The sequence below is a fragment of the Epinephelus lanceolatus genome, chromosome 3 (genome assembly GCF_041903045.1).
Source record: "Epinephelus lanceolatus isolate andai-2023 chromosome 3, ASM4190304v1, whole genome shotgun sequence".
Lineage (NCBI taxonomy): Eukaryota > Metazoa > Chordata > Actinopteri > Perciformes > Serranidae > Epinephelus > Epinephelus lanceolatus.
The window spans coordinates 29,143,393-29,166,500 of record NC_135736.1 but is presented as its reverse complement, the minus strand read 5'-3'; the positions used below and the strand labels follow the sequence as shown (position 1 = coordinate 29,166,500).

The following is a 23,108-nucleotide window of genomic DNA, read 5'->3' as shown; positions in this document are numbered from 1 at the left end:
GGGTCTGCCCCGGGGCATTCTTCCAGTGGGACATGGTCGCAACACCTCTAATGGGAGGCGCCCAGGAAGCATCCTGATGAGATGCCTGAACCACCTCAGCTGACCCCTTTCAAGGTGAAGGAGCAGCGGCTGTACTCCGAGCTCCCTCCGGATGTCTAAACTCCTTACCCTATCTCTAAGGCTCAGCCAGAAGCATTACATAGGTACCATAAAGCTTAAGTACTATGTCCCTTTGTGACTGTGACTGGTGTATTATCAAACAGTTACTTACATTAACCATTTAAAAAGTAAAGAGAGGAAAACAGTCTTTGGTTTAACTGCCAACAACTCAGATAGACAGAACGTGACAAGGGATCCCAACACAGCTTTGTTGAAAGCGGTCACAAGTCAAAAAGATTAGGAACCACTGGTTTAACATTAAAAAATACATTACAGTTTATGATCATATTATCTGTTGTAGTTTTTTAATGTAAAATCATAATCTGAAGGTAACTAGTAAATGTCAAATAAATGTAGTGGAGTGATAAGTAGGCTACACCCCTCTAAAATGAATATAACTATGTCTTAGCACTTACAAAAACAAATATATTTTTGTGGTTGTCATATAGTCCTGCATTGGTCTAACAGTGTGTTCTATAAGTTACAAGAACTCAAAAAACAAAAACAACACCTGTGACAACTTGTTAGCAGGCGTTGTTCGGACTGACATAGATGCGGGGGCCAGTTCTAAGAAGTAGCCTGTTTATTGGGTTTATAATATTAGGTTTAACTTTATATGAGCTACACTATATAATTTAAACAAGGTGCACACCTACAACTAGAGAGGGAAAACAAATCAGTGGAAGTGGAGACACCTCCACAGTATTACTGTATGTGCCTGATGGATTTGCTGTACTGGCAAGCAGGTACAGCAAAACTGGACAAGATTAAAAAAAAAAAAAAAAACCAAAGTTGACCAAAGTCAACATCATATAATGTATCAGGGTGCTAAAGCAAATATTAGAAAGTCTAACTCCCCTAATATTTTCCACTTCTAACTTTACAGTTACCATAAAAACATAGTTACCAGCCCTGATTTGTATATTTCTCCTTTTAAACAGATGCATTTTGTATTTAGAATCATATTTCATAAAGTTCAGTGATCAAATGTTTCAACATGTCCCTTACACTTTGTGCCACCATTAAAAACGAGACAATTTAATTTATAAGCTTTATGATGACTGATATAATTTATCAAAGCAGACGGATACATACTGCACACAAAAAGTTATTTACAATAGGATCGCTAACTGTAAAACATGGCAACACTGTACCAGAGCATATATTCATAAATAAAAACAATGTCAATATACTGACACATTTAATCTCATGACAAAACAAGCAAGACAAGTGAAATAGTCTCTGGATATTACACATCTGGAAACATCAAAGAGCAAAAGGTGTTTTCCCTTTTCACCCGTGCATTTTAATTTGTGTCCCATCCACAACGTTTAGTTCTCCTGGGGTTTACCGCCCTGTTTGTAGTATAATTTAGTAGAAACCAAATAATATTCAAGCCAATTGAAAGTCAATTCAGTGAATTTCAAAAGAATGCACAGGGTTGTAAGTTTGGATGTATACAGTACCATAATCACCATGTGGAGGATTTTAAGCACATGGTTGAGAGACTTTGTGTCACGTTTCACTTTTTTTATTTAATTTCTTGTCATGGAGTCTTTTAAGCCGGCGTGCGTGACGGGGGGAGTTTGGCTAAAAAAGAGCCCATGGTGTTGAGTGCTGCATGGATGCGGAAGTGTAGCCTCGACTCCATGTGGTAGTTTTTGTAGTTCGTCCTGCAAATAAGATCACTCGTTAGCCATTTGTGTCATATGGCAGTATACTGTGGAATTTTGTCAACGCATTTGTTGAGAATGTGAATGAGATAAAACCACTTACTTGGCATTTTCAATCACAGTGATGGCTGTGTTGAAGTCACCTTTCTGCTTGTGCAACAGGCCCAGCTCATACATGGTAAATGGCACCAGGTAGCTGTCGTGCTTGATGTCACTTTCACTTAAAAAAAGAAAAAAGAATAGAAAGTTAAAGTCATTTAAGTGACAAAGGACAATGGACAAAGTGAAATGGGCTGAAAAAGTAGAGTTAACACATTTGTGTAGAGATTATTGAATGTGAAGCAAATGAGATTCATTTTACAGTTGACCAGTGTTGAGGTCGGACATAATGATACAGTTCAATGTGTCATGTATGTTTCAATTTATTTGCAATCAGGGTTTTGCTGAGAGAGTGTGTTGCAAAGCCATCGAGATGACCTCACCTGGCGATGACATGATTGAAGCAGAGCTCAGCCTGGATCAGATGCCCCATATGTCTTAAACATAGGCCCTTCAGCAGCTGGATAACACACGTGTCATCCATGTGATACTCCGATGGGTCTACACATTTGATAAAATACTGTTAGTTTCAGGTTGCTGCTAAAAAAAAACAACAACATGCTGATCAATGTGTGTTAAAGGTTTTGTTGTTCCTCTCACTTGGATCATCTCTGAGCTCCTCCTCTGCTTTTTCCAAAGTGGTCAAAATGCTTTTAGTCAGCTCAGGTCTTTTGCCAACTACTGTGAAACCATTCCACACATACATCATTTCCTGTGGGAAAAAAACCCCGATGATTGTTATCAAGCCACTACTCAATTTCGATGTTGAGTCATTAGAAAGTAGGCGTACACGTGTGCCCTCACCAAAGCAGGCACGACTAGTTTCACAGGGTTAGAAGAAGAGTATCGCTCTGCCTTGTGTGCTGCAAACTTCTCTGTGGGAATCGACTTCCCAGCAATCCTCAGTCTGAGACCCTCCACCTGCCTACAGACAAACCATGTTTCACAGTTAATGTATGAGGATAGGAAAAGTCGTACGCACAGATAATGGTTCTCTCTTACACACCTGAATATCTCCACCACATTCTCTTTCATTCCAGTGACTTCTTCCTCTGGTAGCATGCTCAAGATGGCGGCTTTCTGGAATGTATAGGTGGCCTGTAAAAGAAGAGCAAACAGCTCAACGTAAGAGGTTAAAAAAAAGCCAGTCTTACAACAGAGCAAAGGGAGAAAAAGCTATATTCATTACCTGGGACCACTTGCTCTCTTTACAGAGCAGGTCAGCGTATCGATACGCCTCCTTCCAATTTTGTTCGAAGGAGTACGCCCACATCAGCTCCCAGTAACACAGGTGGTGAATCTGACGCCACTCCTGCTGTGCTGCGATACATGCCAGGAACTTCTCCTCGGCCTGCAGAGAAACCCCAAACTCATGAGCTCTCAGTTTCCTCTGAACAAAAACTACATGAGCTGCATATGCAAAACAGCTGAGCTACTTAAGGCGCATCCAGTTAGACCAGCTATTATCAGTACTCACAAATGTGAAGTTTCCTTTGAGCAAAGCAATTCTTGCAATGTAAAAAAGAATGAGGGCTCCCTGTGGACAAGATGCAGGAAAAAAATAGTGTCATCTTTAGCAAGTAAGTAGTGACACCTGCCATCAGTTAGAATAAGAAAAAAAAATGCTCACATTCGGGAACTTTTCAATGTAGGGCTCCAGCAGAGCCTCAGACTCAGAAAGATTTGGTTCACCAGTACCTGGAGGGAGAACATGAGCAGAGTAAGACTTTTTACTAATCCTAATCAAGAAAGAATGCTGTTTATCCACAAAATTTGGGGATTTAAAGTCCTGGACGTTTACCTAGAATGACTGAAATGTAGAGATGAAACATCAGCAGAGTCAGGGTGCTGAGGATCGAGCGCAAGCTGTTGCTGGCTGCGCCCTCTCTCAACTCTGACAGCCCCATTTCCTGTAAGAGAATTAGAAAATTATTATTTGATTTAACTTTTTTTTTTTTTTTTTTATAAAGATTTTTTTGGGGGGCATTTTTAGCCTTTATTTGATAGGACAGACAAGCGTGAAAGGTGGAGAGAGAGAGGGAGTGACATGCAGCAAAGGGCCAGAGGCTGGAGTCAAACCCGGGACACTGCGGCAACAGCCTTGTACATGGGGCACCTGCTCTACCACTAAGCCACCGACGCCCCAACTTTTAAAAAATTCTGGAGAAACAGTGACAGAAAAGTGGCTGCTGGCCCCTACCCTGTCTCCTGAGAAGCCCAAAAACTCCATCAGTCTGAGGACTCGGGATGGGAGCAGTGACAGAATCTGATAATAAAAGAAGGTGAAAAGTTGGTTAGGCTTAACAGCAATACTTTGTTCATTCAGACTCTTCAGTTGCCTTTAATTTTTCCCGGTCTACAGCAGCATATCTGCGTATAAATACTGCTTCAAGAAGTGCAAAAATATGGCTATAAGGTGTGGAAAAATCCACTATTTTCTATTGTTTTTTATAACTCTCACCAGATTAAATGATCCAATGCCCATGTTGACACCACCTCTGAAATGAATGTGTGTGCTCTTCTGTTTCTCCAAGTCTTTTGTGACACTGGCAAAGGCTTGGCAATCTCTAGATAGGAAGACAACATATTAAAAAAATGTACTTAAATACATTAATGCTTTTCTCTTTCCTTTTCTCAGCGTCTGGTTATGGAATCACATCACAAGTAAAAGACCCTATTCAAGCTTCTTACTTGTAAATCTGATAACTGTTTCGGATTTTCATCCCTCCTTTGATGAAGCCGATGATGCTCTCGTCCAGGAATGTGAGCGCTGCTTTCTGCAGCAGAACTTCAGCGTAGCACAGCTCTGCGTGCATCTCCTCTGTTAACGAGAATTAAACGTCATGTGCTGGGTGGAAACTTTTTTCTTTTTTTTTTTTTTAAGAGCTGCAAAAAATTGTGTTAAACACCACAATTCACATTGACCTTTCGTATCGCGGGCTGTGCCAAACTGCATTTTCTCATATTGCCACTGTGAAATTGAGCTGTAACCAGTGCCCTGGAGTAATAACAGCAATGGATGTAGATGTTTGTAGGGTTTTATGCTGCTAATACCAAACAAAACAGGATATTGGAGGTAGTCTATATCACTGAAAGATAGGTGGTTATGTATTTTTAAAATAAAAAAGTAATTTTTATATGTACACATGGTGACCACACTTGCTTCTTGTGCCGTGACTCACTGGATCAGTGGCATTTATCCACATGATGACTGCCTGGTAATTTTTGGCTCTAAGTGTCATTGCTTAACTTGCGGTGAAAATTCCCTGAAGTTTCCCTTTATATAAACTTTATAGCAATCGTGTTACACAGAGTCAAACATATGTTTATGACCTCTCCTTTTCTGCCTCCACTGACATGTCTGCTCCTGCAGGAGCCTGCAGTCACAGAGAGATCCTTATCTTAATTAAATGTTCGCACCTTCTTATTGTCCCTCTGACACCTAAGCTCCACGCCCTACAAGTTTTGGTTTGGCATCATGCTTTTTATTCCAACTACTACTGCTGAAATTACTCTCCACACCCTGTGTTCAACCTCTGTACAGAATTACGTTTTGTTTAATTCTATTGCCTCGCCTCCTTCGGGAGCCTTGTTGCCACCAAGCCGTCCTGTTCACTTCAGTTTGTTACACAACGGTTATTTTTGTGTTTACACTGTCAGAACTCAGAACCATTTCATTACGTCCAGTTCTTTGGTCACTCCTCTGTTGGGGTACCAAGCACACTGATCCAATACTAAAATGTGAGGCTAGAAGCACGGCGGTCTGTCAGTTGGTCAAGAGAGAATCAATACTCTTGGTCGAACTACAGTGGCAAACTTAACATCCATTAGTCACCTATAACTACAAAAATCAAATGATGTTTTGCGTGCCCTTTTATATTTACTAGTTAACAGTTAAGAGAAAAAACAATTTAATTTAATTCACAGTGATGCTCAAAGGTCGCCGCCAGGAGCTACCCCGAACTTTAAGGGTGGAATGTTTTCTTGCGTGGCACTTGATGCATGAGTTGACGTCATAAATCAATGAACACACATTAAATGTTAGTATAACTTTGAGCGTACATTTGTTTTTATTGGCTTTCTTGCACACATGCTTCAGTGATTACTGGATCTTCAAGCTCTTAAAAAAAAATTTGTGCTGAAAATGTCAAACAACCCCATTGCAGTGAGGTGCAGAAGTTTCTCTGCATCGTCCGGGAAGAGGAAATACTGTTCGGGCTAGATGGAGCAGTGACACAGCTACTTCCACCCCAGCTCCGCCTACATTTAAGAGTACTGTCTGCGATGGAAACGCAACTGGATCTACTCTAGGTACACTCCAGTTCTAAAGGTACCATAGCAAAGCCTTTGGTGGAAATGCAGCCACAGAGTCTGGGAGCTTTTCACTTACCTTCTGTCAGGTTGTCAGATGGTTGTCTGTACCACAGGCTGGTTAAAGTCTCCACTATTCCAGTTTTCTTCCGAAATCTACGTTGAGGAACACAAAGACAGTTTCAACAGATCAATGAATTCTTCTGTATCAGGATGTTTTCTTCAATGTTAATGTCTAATTTTAAGAAACTGCTCCTCCATACCTTTGGCATGTCTGTAGGGACTCCCTCAGTGACGCCATGGCAGCATCCATGTCCTTTGGTTCAAAAGTCATGCCCGCCTGCATCACCAGGATGCTGCTGTAGCCCATTGCATGGTACATGCTCTGACTCTTCCTAAAGGGGACAAATTCATTTAAAAAACAAAAAACAAAATGCATGTTCCAAGTATGAAATTAAAATACTTTGAGAAGCAAGCAAATGCAGAGATTGGTATTAGTGTCTGTGACTCACCATGGTTTCAAGAGAGTCAAAGCATCAGAAAACCTGTTGTTCAGAAAAAGATCAAGGGCCGTGGAGCATTCCTTAAGCGCACTCTCTAAATCCATTTCAGATGATCTGAATGAGAGATTGACATTTTAATTCAAGCCGTTACATCCCATCTGACACACACACATCTGAGCCATGCATAAATATTTGGGAAGACGGGAATATTAAAGCCAAGAAACCTCACACCTTACTTTCTCAGTCTTGTGAGATGAAATATAAAATGTATAGATTGAAGAATGAATATGTAGTCAAATATCAGTGAGATTTGCAAGTATAAAGCACATATTTCTAGGATTATGTGTGTTTCTTTATTATATATGCCTGATTATTATTTATATCAAGTGCCAATTCCTGTTGAACCTGTAAAATAAAAGACTGTGTCACTTCACTTACACTGAATCCTCAGTTACATTGTTTAGGTCCACCTAAAAAGGAGAAACAAGAGAAATATCTAACTGAAAATCAGTTTTCAAAATGGATTATTGTGATTATTAAACTGCTAGAGAACACTAACCTGCCTGTATAATTTATTTAGCTCATAACAAACATTTCAAGTAGGGTAAAATATGATATCCCAGTCAACATGCATTGACAGAATAACAAATTTTCACTCCTCACCCGTCTTATACATGAATAATTGAATTAATTTAAAGGTAGAGGCAGACAGCTTTAAAAACAGTACAAAAAAGCACGTTAGAAAACTGATTACCAAACACCTGTAGAGAATCTGCAGTTAACCTACCTGTTGCAGTGCACTGTCTTTTCCCGTCTCCATTTGATGCTGGAATTTGAGTCAAATAACAAAAAGTAACACTAAAAAGTCGCTGAGAGACTTGATGTATTTCCCTTTCTCTGCGGGGAAAGCGAACTTTTCACCGGTCCCTTCACTTGCAATTGCACACAAAATGATCATTTGGCCTCCCGCAGTATTTATTAGGTCTGAGTCAGGAGTGGCCTGGACTTGCAGGGACGGCCCACAAATCTGTGGCTTCACGTCAAAACGCACCATTGTGACACCGATATATAAAGATCATTTCTCATCTGGAGCTGACAGTCTTTGCACATTATGAGCAGACTTTACAAGAAATATTTTATCCATATTTATTAAGATAAACTCGCCGACTTTATGAGTCTAGTAAGGTGAGTGGAACCAATGAATATGTGTAGAGACCAGCAATTCAATGAACTGGATATGCGCATAAATGTTAATATCTTGTTAGAAAGGTTAAAAAATAATTTCATAGAATTAAAAATTAATTAAATTAATTTGAGGTACTTTTTCTGTCATTTGGTGGGTGTGTCAGAGATGCACTTGCTTTGGCAATGAAAACGTGTGTTTCCCATGCCAATAATACCCCTGAGCATCTAAAACAACAGGGTGCTCAATGCATCATCATTTCTGTTTAAATAAACTTTTAATTTTGGGTGAACGCAGTACTGCATGGGGATATCTGGGGAGTCTTCAGACGCCACAAAACCCTGCTACTGAGTGGGTAACACCAAAGATGCTCTGGTAACACCAGGAAAACCTTTAAATTAAAAACAGTGTGTGCCATTTTGCTATAGTCCTCGAGTTAAACGACGTATTCTCCGTTTCCTCAATCTAAAAAAAGTGTGCAAGGGGCTTTGAGATATGTTTTCTCTTATTTGGTGTGTCAGGTGTAACCCAGTCAGCAGAGGTCGGGCCCACTTTGGCGTCACACCCATGGGTCACACGATGACTCTGGGGGGTCATGAGTTGATTAATGACAAAAAACAAACAAGAAAAAAAAAAAACAATTCTGCTGCACAAATTTGAATTTATTTTTCAGACTTCTTTGCCCTCCCCTTTTTCATGAAAAAAATTGACTGTAATCAAACCACTGAAAACGTTTAGAGGGGAAATCAAAGCTTACTTTGGAGTAACTACTAACAAAGGGGCCAAACTAGACAACTGTCTTCTAGGGGGTTACAGGCCAAAAAAAGGATTGAAACCACTAGCTTAGTTTCATTTAATTATTTTTATTTATAAGGACAATGCACATTAATTAACATTTCTGTAAATGTGCCAGTGTTAGCCAGCTACCTAATTTTCAACTGCAGTCCTTTGGCAAGATGTTTTGAAACCAATACAAGGATCAAATTCACAGGACAAAGACAGCTTAAAGACATTAAGACAGCATTAACTGCAGCAAACACAAATTCTCAAGATAGAACAGAAGCCATGCAAAGCAACAAGCAACAGCAGAACATTGGTACAATACAATAAAGCAATAACAGCAAACAGTATGTTAGTTCAAACAGACATGCAACATGAAGTACCAACACCCAGCCAAGCATTACATACAGATATGCAAAGCAGCAATAGAACGTAAACATATTACTTTTATAAAATGTTAAAACATGCAGTCACAGGTAAGCAATATGGACATGTGCGCTAACATACAAGCCATGAATTAATTGTATTTTATAATCTTTTTTTTTGTTTGAAAGATCTTCATCTGATGAGTACCTACTGAAGTGATTTTAGTGTCAGGTAAATGTACTGGAGTAAAAGTACAATATTTCCTTCTGACGTGTAGAGAAGTAGGAATAAAGTAGTATATAATGGAAATGGTATAGTGAAATTCAAGTTCCTCAAAACCATACTTACTTTACACCACTGTCAGAGACAAGGGAGAGAGGAGGCAGTGAAGGGAAAGGAATCACCGTCACAAATTATCATTTGTATGCCAGGGACAAATCCCTCCAGCTCAGTCCTCAATAAATAGTGGTTTGACTCCACTCTGACAGAACAAGGAATGTTTTACGTAGGTTTGGTTACCCTTTTGGGTTATCTGCCTGCATGTGATGTCCCAGCATAACTACTTAATTCTGCCAGTCAGCCAATATCACTGCAATCAGTCATTTTGTCATTTGACTCATGTTTTTACACAGTTTCAGACAAAGGGATCCCCTCTCAACCACACTGATCACAGACACATCATTAAACATGTGGGGCTGTATTTAACTTCTTGTGCAGAGCAGTGAGATTGTGACTGTCCGTGTTGGGGTAGGTGTCCCATTTTGTGATATGAATTTCTTTTTTAAAAGTAAAGAAGACCCCAACTCTTTCCGTACATTTCCTTACCTCTTGTCATAGTGAAGTTTTTATTAGTCCATTTTTAATGTCAGGCAGGGCTCAAGACTCAAGGCAGGCAGATTCAGTTAAGATAGTTTTAATAGTGCTAAACAGGTTTACAGGCAGATGAGATAACAAGCAGGCAGATGATCTGATCAGGAGCAGGTGATAATGGCAGATTTAAATACTGGCTTGGGCAGTGAGGGAAGTGGGAACAGGTGTGTGAGTTGGGAAGGAAGTACTGGTGATTCAAGATGGGAAACAGGTGAGGATATGGGGACAGGAGGGAAATGGAAAATGGCAGGTGTGGGGAAATGAAGGGACCAAAAGGGAGCAAATTGAGGTCCTGAGCTGGTGTGGTAACATGGTCTGCAGTTGTGAGGCTGGTTGCATGTACTGCCAAAATAATGGAAAGGACATTGGAGACAGTTTATGGTCACTAAATGAGCATTCAGTTTCCTGATGTCAACATGCTGATGGCCAAGCCCTCAAAACTTGCAACTTCTGTGGCACTGTGACCAAACTGCACATTTTACAGTGGCTTTTTATGAGGCACACCTAATGATGCAGTTTAATCAGCACCTTGATTCCTGACACCTGTCTAGGTCAGCTATCACAGTTAAGCAAATTTGTGGCACTGACCAACTTAACTCATTTGAACAAAAGGTTAGTGTTCCTTGTGTTGTATCCCTTCCAGTGAAGCATGTGTTCAGATGACACTAAGGTGGATTTGATCTACTCATCTGAGACTCATTCAAGTTTTCAGCAGATTAGTGCTTACTAGATAGTGGGGCACATGGCATCAGAACTAAGTGAAAATGTTAAAAGTCAAATTGTTATTCAAAGCAAAGAGAGGCTTTGTCAGCGTCAAATCATGGCTAGACTTAAGGTTTCTCAGAGGACAGTGATGAATCTCTAGTCTAAAACACTTTGCAAGAACTAGCCTGCTTGACTGGTTGTGGCTCAGGAAGTAGATTGGGTCGACTACTAATTGGAAGATCTGCCAGCCCCTTTAGTCCACATGTCAAAGTATCCTTGGGCAAGATACTGAACCCCAAAGAGCACAGAGTGGTATAGAGTGGTTGGTTAACTTGAGTAGCAGATGGAGCCTGTATGATAGCTTCAGCCACCACTGTAAGAATGTGTGTGTATGTATAGATGGGTGAATGTGGCATGTAGAGTTAAAGCGCTTTGAGTGGTCAGAAGATTAGAAAGCACAAGCACATTCAATTAACCATGAAAACCAAAGAAGATCAAGTAGTCCTGACTGTCATGGACTCTCCTCCACAGTCACCAGACCTCAGCCACTTGAAGATTAGAAAGCCAAGCACTCCGTGAGATCACAAGAAGCTCTTTGGAACATTGTCAAATCAGGCTGGGATAAAATGGGTCATCAGGTTTTACTCAAACTTGTGGAGTCCATGCCAGCTCGAGAGCATGCTGTCATTTAAGCAAAAGGGGGGCATACCAAATACGAAGATAGGCCTATTCTAAAATTCATTTTTCAAAGATTCAACTTTTCACTGAATTTGTTAAGATGATATTATCATTTTTAATGAGAAAAAACAGTGTTACATTCAAAACAAATTCAAAATAGATGTGTCTTGAGAACTGGTCTCTTTTAGACCCCACTGTATATCAAAATATTTTAATCGTAATTGCATGCGGTTCTTTCTTGAGTGAGTGGAGAAGTCTCCCCTGAGCACGGTTATCCTGCTTATATTCAGTTTTATTTGTGTATGGTTGTGTATATTTTTGTACGTGCCTTTGCACTTGTATTCAGATTTAAATGTTAAGTTTCAATGTGCATACTTTATTTTGCTATATTTTACCACACGTTTTTAAAATGTTTTTATTTATTTAAATATTTTGTTACATGTATGTTTTGTTGTTCATGTATAGACTTAGACTTAGACTTAGACTTGCTTTATTGTCATTCAACAAATACACCATCGGTGTACATATTAAACGAGATTTTGTTACTTTGGCTCATGACTAGACACATACATAGTGTAACTTACAATAAAATAAAATATAAAACACTGGTATGACTTAAAAAAAAGTTAAAATTTCAAATAGTTAAAATTAAAATTACAGTGCATCACAGTACAATGTGAGAATAAAGTGACCTAGTGATATGATATCAGAAGTAGCAGCAGTTGTAGCTAAATAAATGTATCATTTATTTATTTATTTTATTTTTTATTTTATTTATTTTTTGTTTATTTTATTGTATTGAAAACAATCTGGAGATATTTATGCGTAACTTGTCTTGTGGTATTGAAAAAGCTTTTATTTTGAAGCTCCCACAACGCCGTGTAGCCGTTCGTCGTAAAAACTACATTGCCCATGATCCTCCACGCCCTTACGTAGTCATTCAGGAAAACATGGCGACTTCGTCCAAACCTTCGACAGACCCCAACACAAACATCCCAGATTATGAACACGCTGATGTCAACAGTAAAGTGTTTCATATCGGGTCTTTTAGAGACGAGTGGCTGAAGAGACTGAAGCCGAGTAACTTCTCCTACCAGCAGGAGGACGAGGACACGTTCAATGCTAACTTTGCTAAAGAGATGGGCATCAGTGCGGAGACCATGGCTGACCTCAAGTCCATCTGCAGGTAACGGTAATCACACCAACGTTACACTGTAACGGTTAGCTTAGTTAGCTAACGGCTAAGTATCAGTGTTAAAGAAGCACTCAGGGTTGAAATACTCTGTTGAAGTACCAATTTATTTGTTTATTTTATTTCTATTTTAAATCTCAATCTGCGAAGTTACTGCTAACTAAATGGACCAAATAAATGTAATTGAGTGAAAAGTACAATATTTCCCTCTAAGATGTAGTTGAGTATAGGTATAAAGTAGCAGAAAATGAAAATACTTAGTGTAAGTGCCTTAAAATTGTACTCAAATATAACACTTGAGTAAATGTACTTAGCCTAGTTTCTTTCTACCAGTGCTAAATATGTGTAGATAAACAAACACTGATCACCAATGATAAGCAAACATAAGCATACTGTAGGCTACATAACAGTTACAGTAGTTGCAAGTGGGCATGAAAATGAGAATTTACAGTCATTGCACAGTGTGTATACAGTTTTAATTATGATATTAATCACATGTAGGTAGCTTACATAAGCACAGTTAATGGGGTGATATTGAAAATGCAATATGGCTATGTGCAGTATCCAAATTACAAGAGCTGCATTTTTTTTATGATAGTAAAATGTGTCACAACATAACATTATAAATGAAGCATTGTGGTGCCATGATGTCCAGGCCTACAGACCAGTTCCAGGCATAAGGGAATGTGCTTGGTTGGGACAGACTCCAAAAAATATCACAGCACCATCATTTTATTTTCTGTAACCACTCATCCTTTTGGGGGTCACGGGGGCTACTGGAGCTGGAGCTGGAGCCTATCCCAGGGCTGACACAGACAGACAGAGGCAGACAAACCATTCATGCTCACATTCACACCTACAGGCAATTTAGAGTCACCAGTCCAAACACATGCAGATGTGTTTGGACTGTTGGAGTAACATGCAAACTCTGCACAGAAGGGCTCCCCCACCCCAGGGTTCAAACCAGGAACCCTCTTGCTGTGAGGCGAGAAGGCTAATAATAACAATCGGATTTCTTTTTTGCATATTGTGCAGCACCAAGTCCATACTGCAGATGTTTTGCTATGGCAGCGTTTTTGCACAGTACAGTTGTTTCCCTCCTCCTCTAATGAAGAAGACAACATGTGTTTCTTGACTTTTTCATTTCAAATTCAAGTCTTCATCAAATCACCTGTGAGAAAATAAGGCTGCATTGTATTTTGTGTTAATATTTACATTGACAGTGATAATGCTAGGATACACCACCCAGACATAGAGTTGGGTGATATGGAGAATGCAAAATCAGATAACATAATATTTTTGACCAGATACATCATTATAGTGATTGTAATATTTACACAATGAGATTACTGATAAACAATCATCAGAGATGTGGATTCAATGACTAAGAGGGTAAAGACTAATAATAGAACAGATTTAACAGTCTGGTAAGATCAGAAAATTACATAACTTTACTGTAATGGAGCCTTTAAAACAAAGAAAAGACAACACTTACAATGCTACAATATCTAAGACGATATCTGGTCTCATATCAAGATATTGATTTAATATGGATGGATGGATATATTTCCCAGCCCTGCCTACATAGGTGCTATGTAAGTAACAAAGTTGGGCACTAAAAACTACAACTTCTATGTATCTAATAATGTGTTACTGTGATTTATAGTATGACCATATAATCGTAGGCGGCATGGTGGTTCTCCCCATGTCAGCGTGGGTTTTCTCTGGGTACTCCAGCTTCCTCCCACAGTCCAAAGACATGCAGGTTAATTGGTGACTCTAAATTGTCTGTAGGTGTTAATGTGAGTGTGAATGGTTGTCTGTCTCTATGTGTCAGCCCTGCGATAGTCTGGTGATCTGTCCAGTGTGTACCCTGCCACTCACCCAATGTCAGCTGGGATAAGCTCCAGCCACCCTGCGACCCATAACAGGATAAGTGGTTACGGGAAATGAATGAATGAACGTACAGTTGGGTGCACGCTCACTGTATTTTGCACATTGCTTTCTCTGCTACAGTATTTTGTAACAAAGGAAACAGTATTTTGTCAGTCTACTGAAGGCTTCCTTTTGTCAGTATTTACCATGTTTGCAAACTACTTACATTACTATGTTTTTATGTTTACCTTTCAAGTGTTGATTCGCTCCGTTGCCACCCTGAGGATCAGCAGCCTGATACAGATGTTGTTCCTCCAGACCCAACGCTGAAAACACTTGTGTATGATTCTTCCTCATGTGTTACAATTTATATTGTGTGTTGGACAAACCAAAAGCATGTAAACATATGAAATGTTCTGTGATTTGTGTTTAACAGACAAAGAAAAAAGAGACAAGATTACAGAGCTTCTCTAAAAATCAACAAGAATAGACACGACCTCTACGCGGATGAACTGGTGGGTCCGTTAGAGTACAATAGATATTGTTCTGGTTGACAGAGGTGGTGCAAGACACGTGTAACCTTCCTTAAATCTTAATATAATATATACTCTGTGTGATTTCCAGGAGCGTTTAACTGTTGGTAGGAAACCAGAGGAGGCGGCCAACATTGTTCCTGAAGGAGAAGTCATTCTAACCATCAACGTCTACTACCCGGCTGTTTTTGAGAGAGTGAGCTTTCACCTTTCTCAGGGTGCCAGAAACCCTCCAGATATGACAGTGTGTTATCTTCCATGGTCCTAACAGTTTCCTTCTATCCCCTCCTTAGTTTAGCTACATCAGACCCCACATAAGTCTGCTGATGACGGGCTCCCACACCTTGGCAGAGCTCAGGGATGCTATCTGCTGTGTCAGCGAATTGCAAGTGTGTGGAGAGTTCAGCAACACGCCGGACATGGCACCTGACTTCATCAGCAAAGTGAGTGCACGTACAGTTGATCTGAAATCACGAGCAAGACCTGAACATAATTATTCTGTACCTCTCAGTTTAGGAGAAAATCTCTTAAAACCTTGAGGTGATATTTTTACGTTTTCTGTTTCAGGATCATTTCAAGTCAGCTTTCTTTTTCTTCGAAGGAGTTTTCTATAACGACATGCGATACCCCGAGTGTCAGGACATCAGCATGTAAGTTCTTCCTCCTGTGTAGTTGAATGATGGGTTATGGTAATCTCCTCTTGCTGTAATCAGCTGCAAAGGTAAAACTTCTGTTCGACCAAAATCCCTTTTTGCCTGATCATTTAAATGGAAAGTCTGACATTTAACATTTTCATTTATTCACTTTCTTTCCAACATGAGGGGATTGATACTACTCATGTCTGTGTTTTAAGCAGAAGCCACAGCCAGGAGGTGATTAACTTAGATGCGCATAAAGACTGGAAGCAGGGTGAAACAGTTATCCCTGCTCACTCCAAAGTTAAAAGATAAGACTACACATGAGTGCAGAATTTAAAGCAAAGCGTTCATCTTAGATATGTCACTGTTTATTGTTCATAATACTGGTGTAAAATTAGTAAAAAAGATTTGAGGAAGAAAGCAAACCATTTAATCAAGTTTCTTAGTAAATCTATTGGGATAAAACCTGTGCCATCTCGTTTTCGAAGGTCTCCCAACATATATCACAATAACTACAAAACAACAGAGGAGTGACAGAATAAAGAAGAAAATGGAAATACAGTTATAAATATGGCATTGTACAGACAATAGGAACAAAAAATCCACACACACTAAACAGAGACAAACCACATTCATAATTAAATTAAATTGTGCAAATGTTAAACCACAAGGTGGCCAAAGTGACCAATAATAGTAAGGTGTGACTGGATAAGTCCATCTCAAAGTAAGTAAATAGGGCTTTCTCAAACATACTAAGTGTTGAAATGGATCTGATATCAACAGTGAAATTATTCCAGCACTTTGGCCAATTGTTTTCTCAGTGTAAGCAACAGAGATATAATGCTGGACAGATTACCTAACTTGGTAATATGAGGTAAAAGGTACAAGAAAATACTGTTGTAAATTTTCTCACATTCAGAGTTTGCCATTTAAGTGCATCACGCATTGTGCACTATCATATTTTTGTCATTTTAAGTGGAACATTTTCAATGTCTTCATTAACCACAGTTTGTAACAGCATAGTAATATATGTAATAATAATGTTGTGAAAACATTTTGTTGTTTTGATTGAATTTAGATTATTTCGTGGCAGGGTCACCCACACATTCATTTATTTGCTGCAGCCATTATTCAAACATATGCCGCTATGTTTTGATTTTCTGTTTTAGGAGCTGGACCATTCATTAGGTGCGCTGTTGGAACATGTATATCACTCGGTTATTCATAGCGCCACAGTCTCACAGCGCCGAGTGTACTCAGGGCTCTAACTGAGCAGCAGAAAGGCAGGCGCAGTCAAAGTGAAACTGAACCATTCACGATGCATGGTCTAAAAGTTTGCTTTAACTCACAAACAGCTGCTCCTCTCATCCATCAATCTGATCAGCTCTGATCGGATTGACTGCCTACACTGTGTTCATGGACCCACAAAGTCCAGTTCTGTGGGAAACGTTTCTTTATATTGAGTCTAAAACCAATGAATCCACACCAGAATTAGAGTTGCTCAGATACTGACGCCATTTCCTTTGATACTACCTAAAATAATGGATTGGGTATTGGGAGTATGACTTTATGTACTGATCCGGTACCACTGAATTAATACCCGAGGTTGTCTATGTCATATAGGACATCAAAGTACTCTCTTTACTGTTTTTAGAATATCTCTCTATGGGGTCTAGAAATTTGCTTCAACTGGCAGCAACTTCCTCACCGTTGTAGCTTTCCAACGAGCACTTCAGTGCGATCGTATCCCTTTCAGAAGCTTTGTAATACAACATGGAAGAGCATTTTTTTTAGCACCTTTATAAGACTAATAAATCCAACGATGAATGTCTTCTATAATCATCTATCCATTTATCCATGTTGAAAGAAGTTGTTCCTAGTCATCAGCATATGTCATGACAGCACTGATCCCAGAGGCCATGCACAGTGGAACATGACATTTACCCCATCCTTGCGTCAGTAGACCTGTGCCGTTGGGGAAGCAACAGAAGTGATGAGTAGAATATCATGAGTGTAATAAATAATGTGTAGATTATCCTTTGCACTCTTGGATGGTATTGTAAGGCAGGTGCCCAGGGCATACTGACAATTCATGGATATATATGTCAGATATGATAGTTTTTATTCCCTTTTACACATTTAATTTGTCTTATTGACACAGAAATTTGTAAGTAGTATCAGATTGGTACTCGCCATCAGCTGATATGCTAGTTCAGGTACTGGAATTGTTATTTGGAAAGGAAAAATGGTATCTCTAATCAAAATGCCATCTTCAGGCCTCTACTGTAATGTAGGGCAGGCTGTGAACTCTGGACAAAAATTCAGATAAATATCATTCTGGGGCTGTTTATAACACCACAGGTTATGCAATTAGCTGCTGATAGCAGCATGAACAATGACATCTTGGTTTCAGAGTGTATTTTGTGACTCCTTGTGATTCCTGTTCGGAACTAGATGTTTGTTTACGGGAATTACAGCCCAGTTTATTAAAATAATTAATCATGCTTTTATTTAGAGCAGAGAAAGTGGTTAAAAGTATTTAGGGCAGAACATTGCACCTCCATTCACACTGAAATACTCAAAAGTCTTGAACTGTGAAATGGTTGCCGGAAAATGGATGTGATGGTGTTGCCACAAAACAAAACTGTCTTCTCAGGTTTAAACCAATAAACATGGAAGCTACCAGAAACTGGAAGTTTAATGCCACATGCAATTTAAAAATGAACAGAAGTGTTTCGTATGATCTTATGATGTATTTTCTGCATTTTTATGATACAGGACTACCATTGAATGGGCAAAGGCCCACAACTTCCCATGCTACAGCCAGGCCAAGATGGAGGACACACGATTTGTGGATCTGAAAGTGAAAGTGGGCTTCCCATACCTTTACTGTCACCAGGGAGACTGCGAACATCTCGTCATCATCACAGACGTCAGGTCAGTGCTGTGTGTTTTTTCTTTATATTGTTAAACAGCTGTTCAGTTATTTTATCCATCTTCTTTGTTACTGTTCCATAGCAGGAAAAAACTCTTATATATCATACGTGGCTATTTGATATTTATGATTGTATTTAATGTTCTGTTTCACATTTTGTTCTTCATCATCTTGTATTATTTTATATGTGGTCCCGCTAGCAACATGGCTGTAAGTTGGCCAACCACTTTTGGTTCAGACTGAAATGTCGAAACAACTGTTGGATGAATTGCCATGAAATCTTGTACAAACAGTCATGGTCCCCAGAGGATTCATCCAACTGACTTGAAATCCAGTGCCACCAGCAGATCAAATCATTCACTTATCCAGAAATATCTCTACATATACAAGATGGATTAGCGTGAAGATTCATGTCCCATAGGGGATGAATTGTAATGACTTTGGTGAACCTTTGACTTTTCCTCTAGTGCCACTAGCAAGTTGGTATTTGTCTACAGCTGCAAGCATAGCCGAACGCTTTTAAGGTCCTGTTTATACCCTGTATAAACATGCATCTTGTATGATCTGATTACAAGTGGACAGCGCTTAATGAAAGTGTAAACAACCACCAAAATGCATTGTGATCTGACCACTCAAACCACTTGCCAAGGTGGTCTGGGACGCGTTTGACCAAGATGGACTGTGCCATCAATGCGCAGTCCTATATAAACGCTCTATAACCTGCCCATTTTACAAGTTGGAGTGACCGTCCATTGTTTTGCCGTATGGAAGAAGAGGAAATTTGCTTTCAATCTGTAAATTTCAAACACTCAAACCAAGTAACACACAGGAAGTAAACAACCAAGAAAATCTCAACGACATGACACAAGTCAACAACAGTGACCTGAGGCTATTTAAAGCAGTGATGGCTGAGGGCACAAGACTCCTCCCAAAGCAAGATTTCTTGCAGAGTAGTTTTGTATATCTGCAGCCAGAGGGAAGGAGGATAGAGCATGTTGGCCCTGGTCCTTCCTGTCCTTGGGAAGACTGGGGAGGGAGCACTTTTTGTGGCTGGTTGTGGTCATTCGTAAGGGGGAGACCCAGGATGTGAGTTTTGTTTCAGTAGCATGGGGGTCCTGGGGGACAGGGGAGGCAGTGCTTTATCAAGGCAGGTCTTGGTCCTTTCTGCCCTTGGGGTGACTGGGAAGGGACCACTTGTTGTGGCTGGTCCTGATCATTCCTGAGGGGTACACCCTGGGCAGTAATGTTGACACGTTATATAGTTATATAGAAATGTAGAGGGGTGGCAGTGGTTGTTTACTTTTAGTCATACGCTGCAGCCTATGACATGACTGCTTCAATAGAAAATGTGAAGGCACGTCACACCATATGGGATGCGGGCACCATCTTGTGAGGTACTCGCTCTGTTACCAAAGTGTATGCACTCAGTTTAAAAACGAGATAGTTCACGATATCGGGTGTGTGAGTAGAGGTAGTGCATTATGTCAGTGAAGTACATCTTTGCCACATTGAACTACCAGTGCAGCTTCCAGGGGTCATTTTATCTCTTTGGAACTGTAATCATGAATTAGGTGCTTGTTCTGAGTTCGAAGCACATGCTGGTATGGAAAATGCCGCGATCATACCCTGTACTTAAACAAACTATACGACTACAACAATTTTACACAGTGGTTTGATTTGTGGGCAGAGTGCCTGCAACATGATGCTCTCTGAATCTCTGTATTATTTATTTTATTTATACAAGATTTTGGAATAAAGCACTTCGTTGTCAGACACGCTGCGCTCACAAGGCTTTACAGCACGTATAGATGCGTAAATGTTCCAGCTGATTTATTGTCTGCTCGAAAGCAGCTCTTAATATCGTGAATGTGGGGCAAATTTGTGTTCTCATCGTTCAAACTTTTAAGAAATTGACTTGGTCCTTTTTCCTGTCCTTTCATATATTACAGACTGGCCCATAAGAAGGACTGCCTGGACAGGAAGCTGTACCCACTCCTCACACACAAGCACAGGGTGGTTACCCAGAAGTGTGCCGTCTGCCACGTCTTCATTGGAAGGTGTGTAAAAATCAGCGATGCATTAACGGCTTTGGTGTTCTCAGACTGTGAATTCAAGTTTGACATCCCCGACTCTTTCCAGATGGATTACTTCCAACGATCAGTTTGCTCCGAGTGACCCGTGTCTCTTTTGTGACAAGTGCTTCCGGATGCTGCATTACGATGCTCAAGGCAACAAGCTGGGAGACTTCCTGGCCTATCCCTACGTGGACCGAGGTGCATTCAACTAATGCTGTTCTTTGGTGAACCTCTAAGATAAATGCTGTATAATACAGTGAAATGTTTTGATATTTCCGAGAGAAATGTTTTGGGATTTACGATGTTTATTTTGTTAAAAAATGAACTGTTTTCGTTTAGTAATGCTTTGATTTTACAAACTGTCTTGCTTGAAATAAACAGCAAATGTAAATGTTTTACTGAGCTGTGAATTTCTTCATGTCAAAGCTTCATTGCACATTTCAGTTGACAAAGTAATCACTGAAGATCTTAAAAGCATCCCATCATAAAAAACTTTGTTTTGCATTTTACATATCTCCCTGCAACATTAAATATTCATTACTAATTGCAACATCAAACAAAAATCACATGTAAGTTTGAAAAAGGTTTTTAGTTTTATTACGAGTTAAACAGTGTTGTAGTACTCGAGATTGGTCTTGGTCTCGTCTGTGAGTTGACAGCATTTTAACTAGTTTTGTCTCGTCTCAGACAAAAGAGGACTGGCTTTTATCTCAAGACTATTCAAAACCACAACTGTGCAGATATCTCTAAACTGCCTGTGCAAAGAAAATGTAGTGTTAAATTGAGATGGTGAAGTCATTTTCAGCTCCTTAGTGTTTGTATTTGTTTGGTCATAAAAATAAAAGTAAAATTCCTACATAAAATTCACCTCTGCAATTCCTTTTGATTATAAGGAAAAACAGGGAGTGCTGCACTGGGTAAGGCTGTATGTAGATAGCTGTAACAAAACAAAACAAAACAAATCAACGTGTTTCGACGAGAGACTCTTAATCAGGGTGGAGACTCATCACCCTTCATAACCCTGATGACACTCTAGACGAAACTCGTTGGAGCACCCACCGTGGATCGGGGGTACCTCTGGGGTACCAGCACGTCCCTCAAATGTTCAAGCAGGATGGCATCTGGGGTATTTGGACGTCAGGCTGATGCCTTGAGCTCTTTGTCCCATTCCTCGGGTTATGCCTGAGTAGTTTTTGTGATGTGGCATGGTGCATTGTCCTGCTGGGGGGCCACTGCCATCAATAAGTGCCGTTGCCATGAGGGGGTTTATTTTGTCTGCAACGGTGTTCGGGTGGGTGGAGCATGTCAAGTAGCATCCACATGAATGCCAGGACCCAAGGTTTCCCAGCAGAACATTGCACTGTAACAAGATGATCAATGTTGCTCACTTAACCCACCAGTGGTTTTAATGTTTTGGCTGATTGATGTATAGTATGGCAATAAAAAAGGTCAGTGAAGAGGAATTTGTATTTGTTTTCTGAGGACATTTTTATGGGAATGTGGATCTCTTAGATCAATCTGAGGAGTGCCTGGTTAGCATGTTTCACATTTTATAGAAAGTGAGTCTTGCAGTGTGGGACTCATACTGGTCAGGGGCTGTGTTCACAAATATTCTGTGGGTACCCTCAGAGAGCTCCTAACTTAGCCTAAGAAAATTAGTAAGGAGTCCTAGCTTAGGAGTGATTTAGGAAAGTTCTCAGAGCAACTTTTACCTTAGTGAAGAGGCACGGTTGACCCAGTTGCTAGGTATGATCCCTTCTTTTAACAGATGTGATTGGTTGTCACAGACATCCTTTTGTGAGCCTGCATGGTGTGAACACCCAGTGGAAATTAAATTAACTGTGTCATAATATCAGACTGTGAAAGTGTTGGCGTTGTTCGCGTGATCATTCTGCTGATGGAGGGCTGTCATCGCTGTTGCATTTTTCCAGTTGCCAAATATCTTGGTGTTGTGATCACATTAATATCTGGCGTTGTAACGTAAGGTAGGAAATGTGTGCATCTCTCTTACAAAACAGACTACAGGATCTAATGTGTAGCATTTCATTATTTCACTCTCATTCACTGTGACCTCTTAGTCTGTCTGCCATTTTCTCTTCTCCTTCAGAAACTCTTTAAGTCCTCTTCCCTACTCCCAACAGTTCTTCACCTTAAAAGATCTTTTGAGGGCAGAGATGCTCTGTGAATAACTTTTTTCTTTACGAGGACCTAATCTTAACTCTAAGAGGAAATTCTTAGAAAATCGTAATTCTAAAAATTTCCCTAGAATATCATCACAAGGAGCAACTCTTAGATCAAGGAAGCTTTGTGAATACCGCCCCAGGTCTTGGTCTCAACCTTTCAGTCTTGGTCATGTCTCAGACTTGATTCTCTGGTCTTGGTTTAGATGGTCGTTATGACACACTACAGTCAGATAATCTGCTTCATCAAGATGTTTCAGTGGGTTTCGATCAGATTTGATGGAGAGCAGCCTGGCAACAATGGCAAAGGTCATTAGCTTTTGATTTAGCTATTGCTACACCTTAATCAGGAC

The 23,108-nt window shown here is 39.9% G+C and overlaps 2 protein-coding genes across 4 annotated transcripts; one reads left to right on the top strand and one right to left on the bottom strand.

Moving 5' to 3' along the window:
• Positions 1-1,196: 1,196 nt before the first annotated feature.
• Positions 1,197-10,018, bottom strand: LOC117255970 (tetratricopeptide repeat protein 39B-like). Of its 2 annotated transcripts, none has more exons than XM_033625239.1 (18): positions 9,900-10,018; positions 7,184-7,215; positions 6,755-6,859; positions 6,506-6,637; positions 6,322-6,398; positions 4,623-4,752; positions 4,393-4,498; positions 4,132-4,197; positions 3,733-3,841; positions 3,562-3,629; positions 3,409-3,468; positions 3,121-3,282; positions 2,938-3,029; positions 2,736-2,856; positions 2,532-2,643; positions 2,315-2,432; positions 1,936-2,052; positions 1,197-1,832 (listed from the first exon to the last, which is right to left on the bottom strand). In XM_033625239.1, exons 3-18 carry the CDS (start codon positions 6,847-6,849, stop codon positions 1,718-1,720), a joined length of 1,680 nt encoding a protein of 559 aa, XP_033481130.1. In that variant the 5' UTR covers positions 6,850-6,859; positions 7,184-7,215; positions 9,900-10,018; the 3' UTR covers positions 1,197-1,717. The 2 variants fall into 2 exon arrangements, with proteins under 2 accessions (XP_033481130.1, XP_078022354.1); XM_078166228.1 differs by lacking the exon at positions 9,900-10,018 and adding an exon at positions 7,533-7,719.
• Positions 10,019-10,063: 45 nt separating this feature from the next.
• snapc3 (small nuclear RNA activating complex, polypeptide 3) lies at positions 10,064-20,960 on the top strand. 2 transcript variants are annotated; one of them, XM_033625241.2, is made up of 10 exons: positions 10,064-10,155; positions 12,379-12,513; positions 14,651-14,734; positions 14,831-14,909; positions 15,019-15,123; positions 15,221-15,370; positions 15,495-15,577; positions 18,344-18,502; positions 20,450-20,557; positions 20,640-20,960. In XM_033625241.2, the coding sequence occupies exons 1-10, from the start codon at positions 10,145-10,147 to the stop codon at positions 20,785-20,787; spliced, it is 1,062 nt and encodes a 353-aa protein (XP_033481132.1). In that variant the 5' UTR covers positions 10,064-10,144; the 3' UTR covers positions 20,788-20,960. The 2 variants fall into 2 exon arrangements, with proteins under 2 accessions (XP_033481132.1, XP_033481131.1); XM_033625240.2 differs by lacking the exon at positions 10,064-10,155 and having other exon boundaries at positions 12,251-12,513.
• Positions 20,961-23,108: the final 2,148 nt, after the last annotated feature.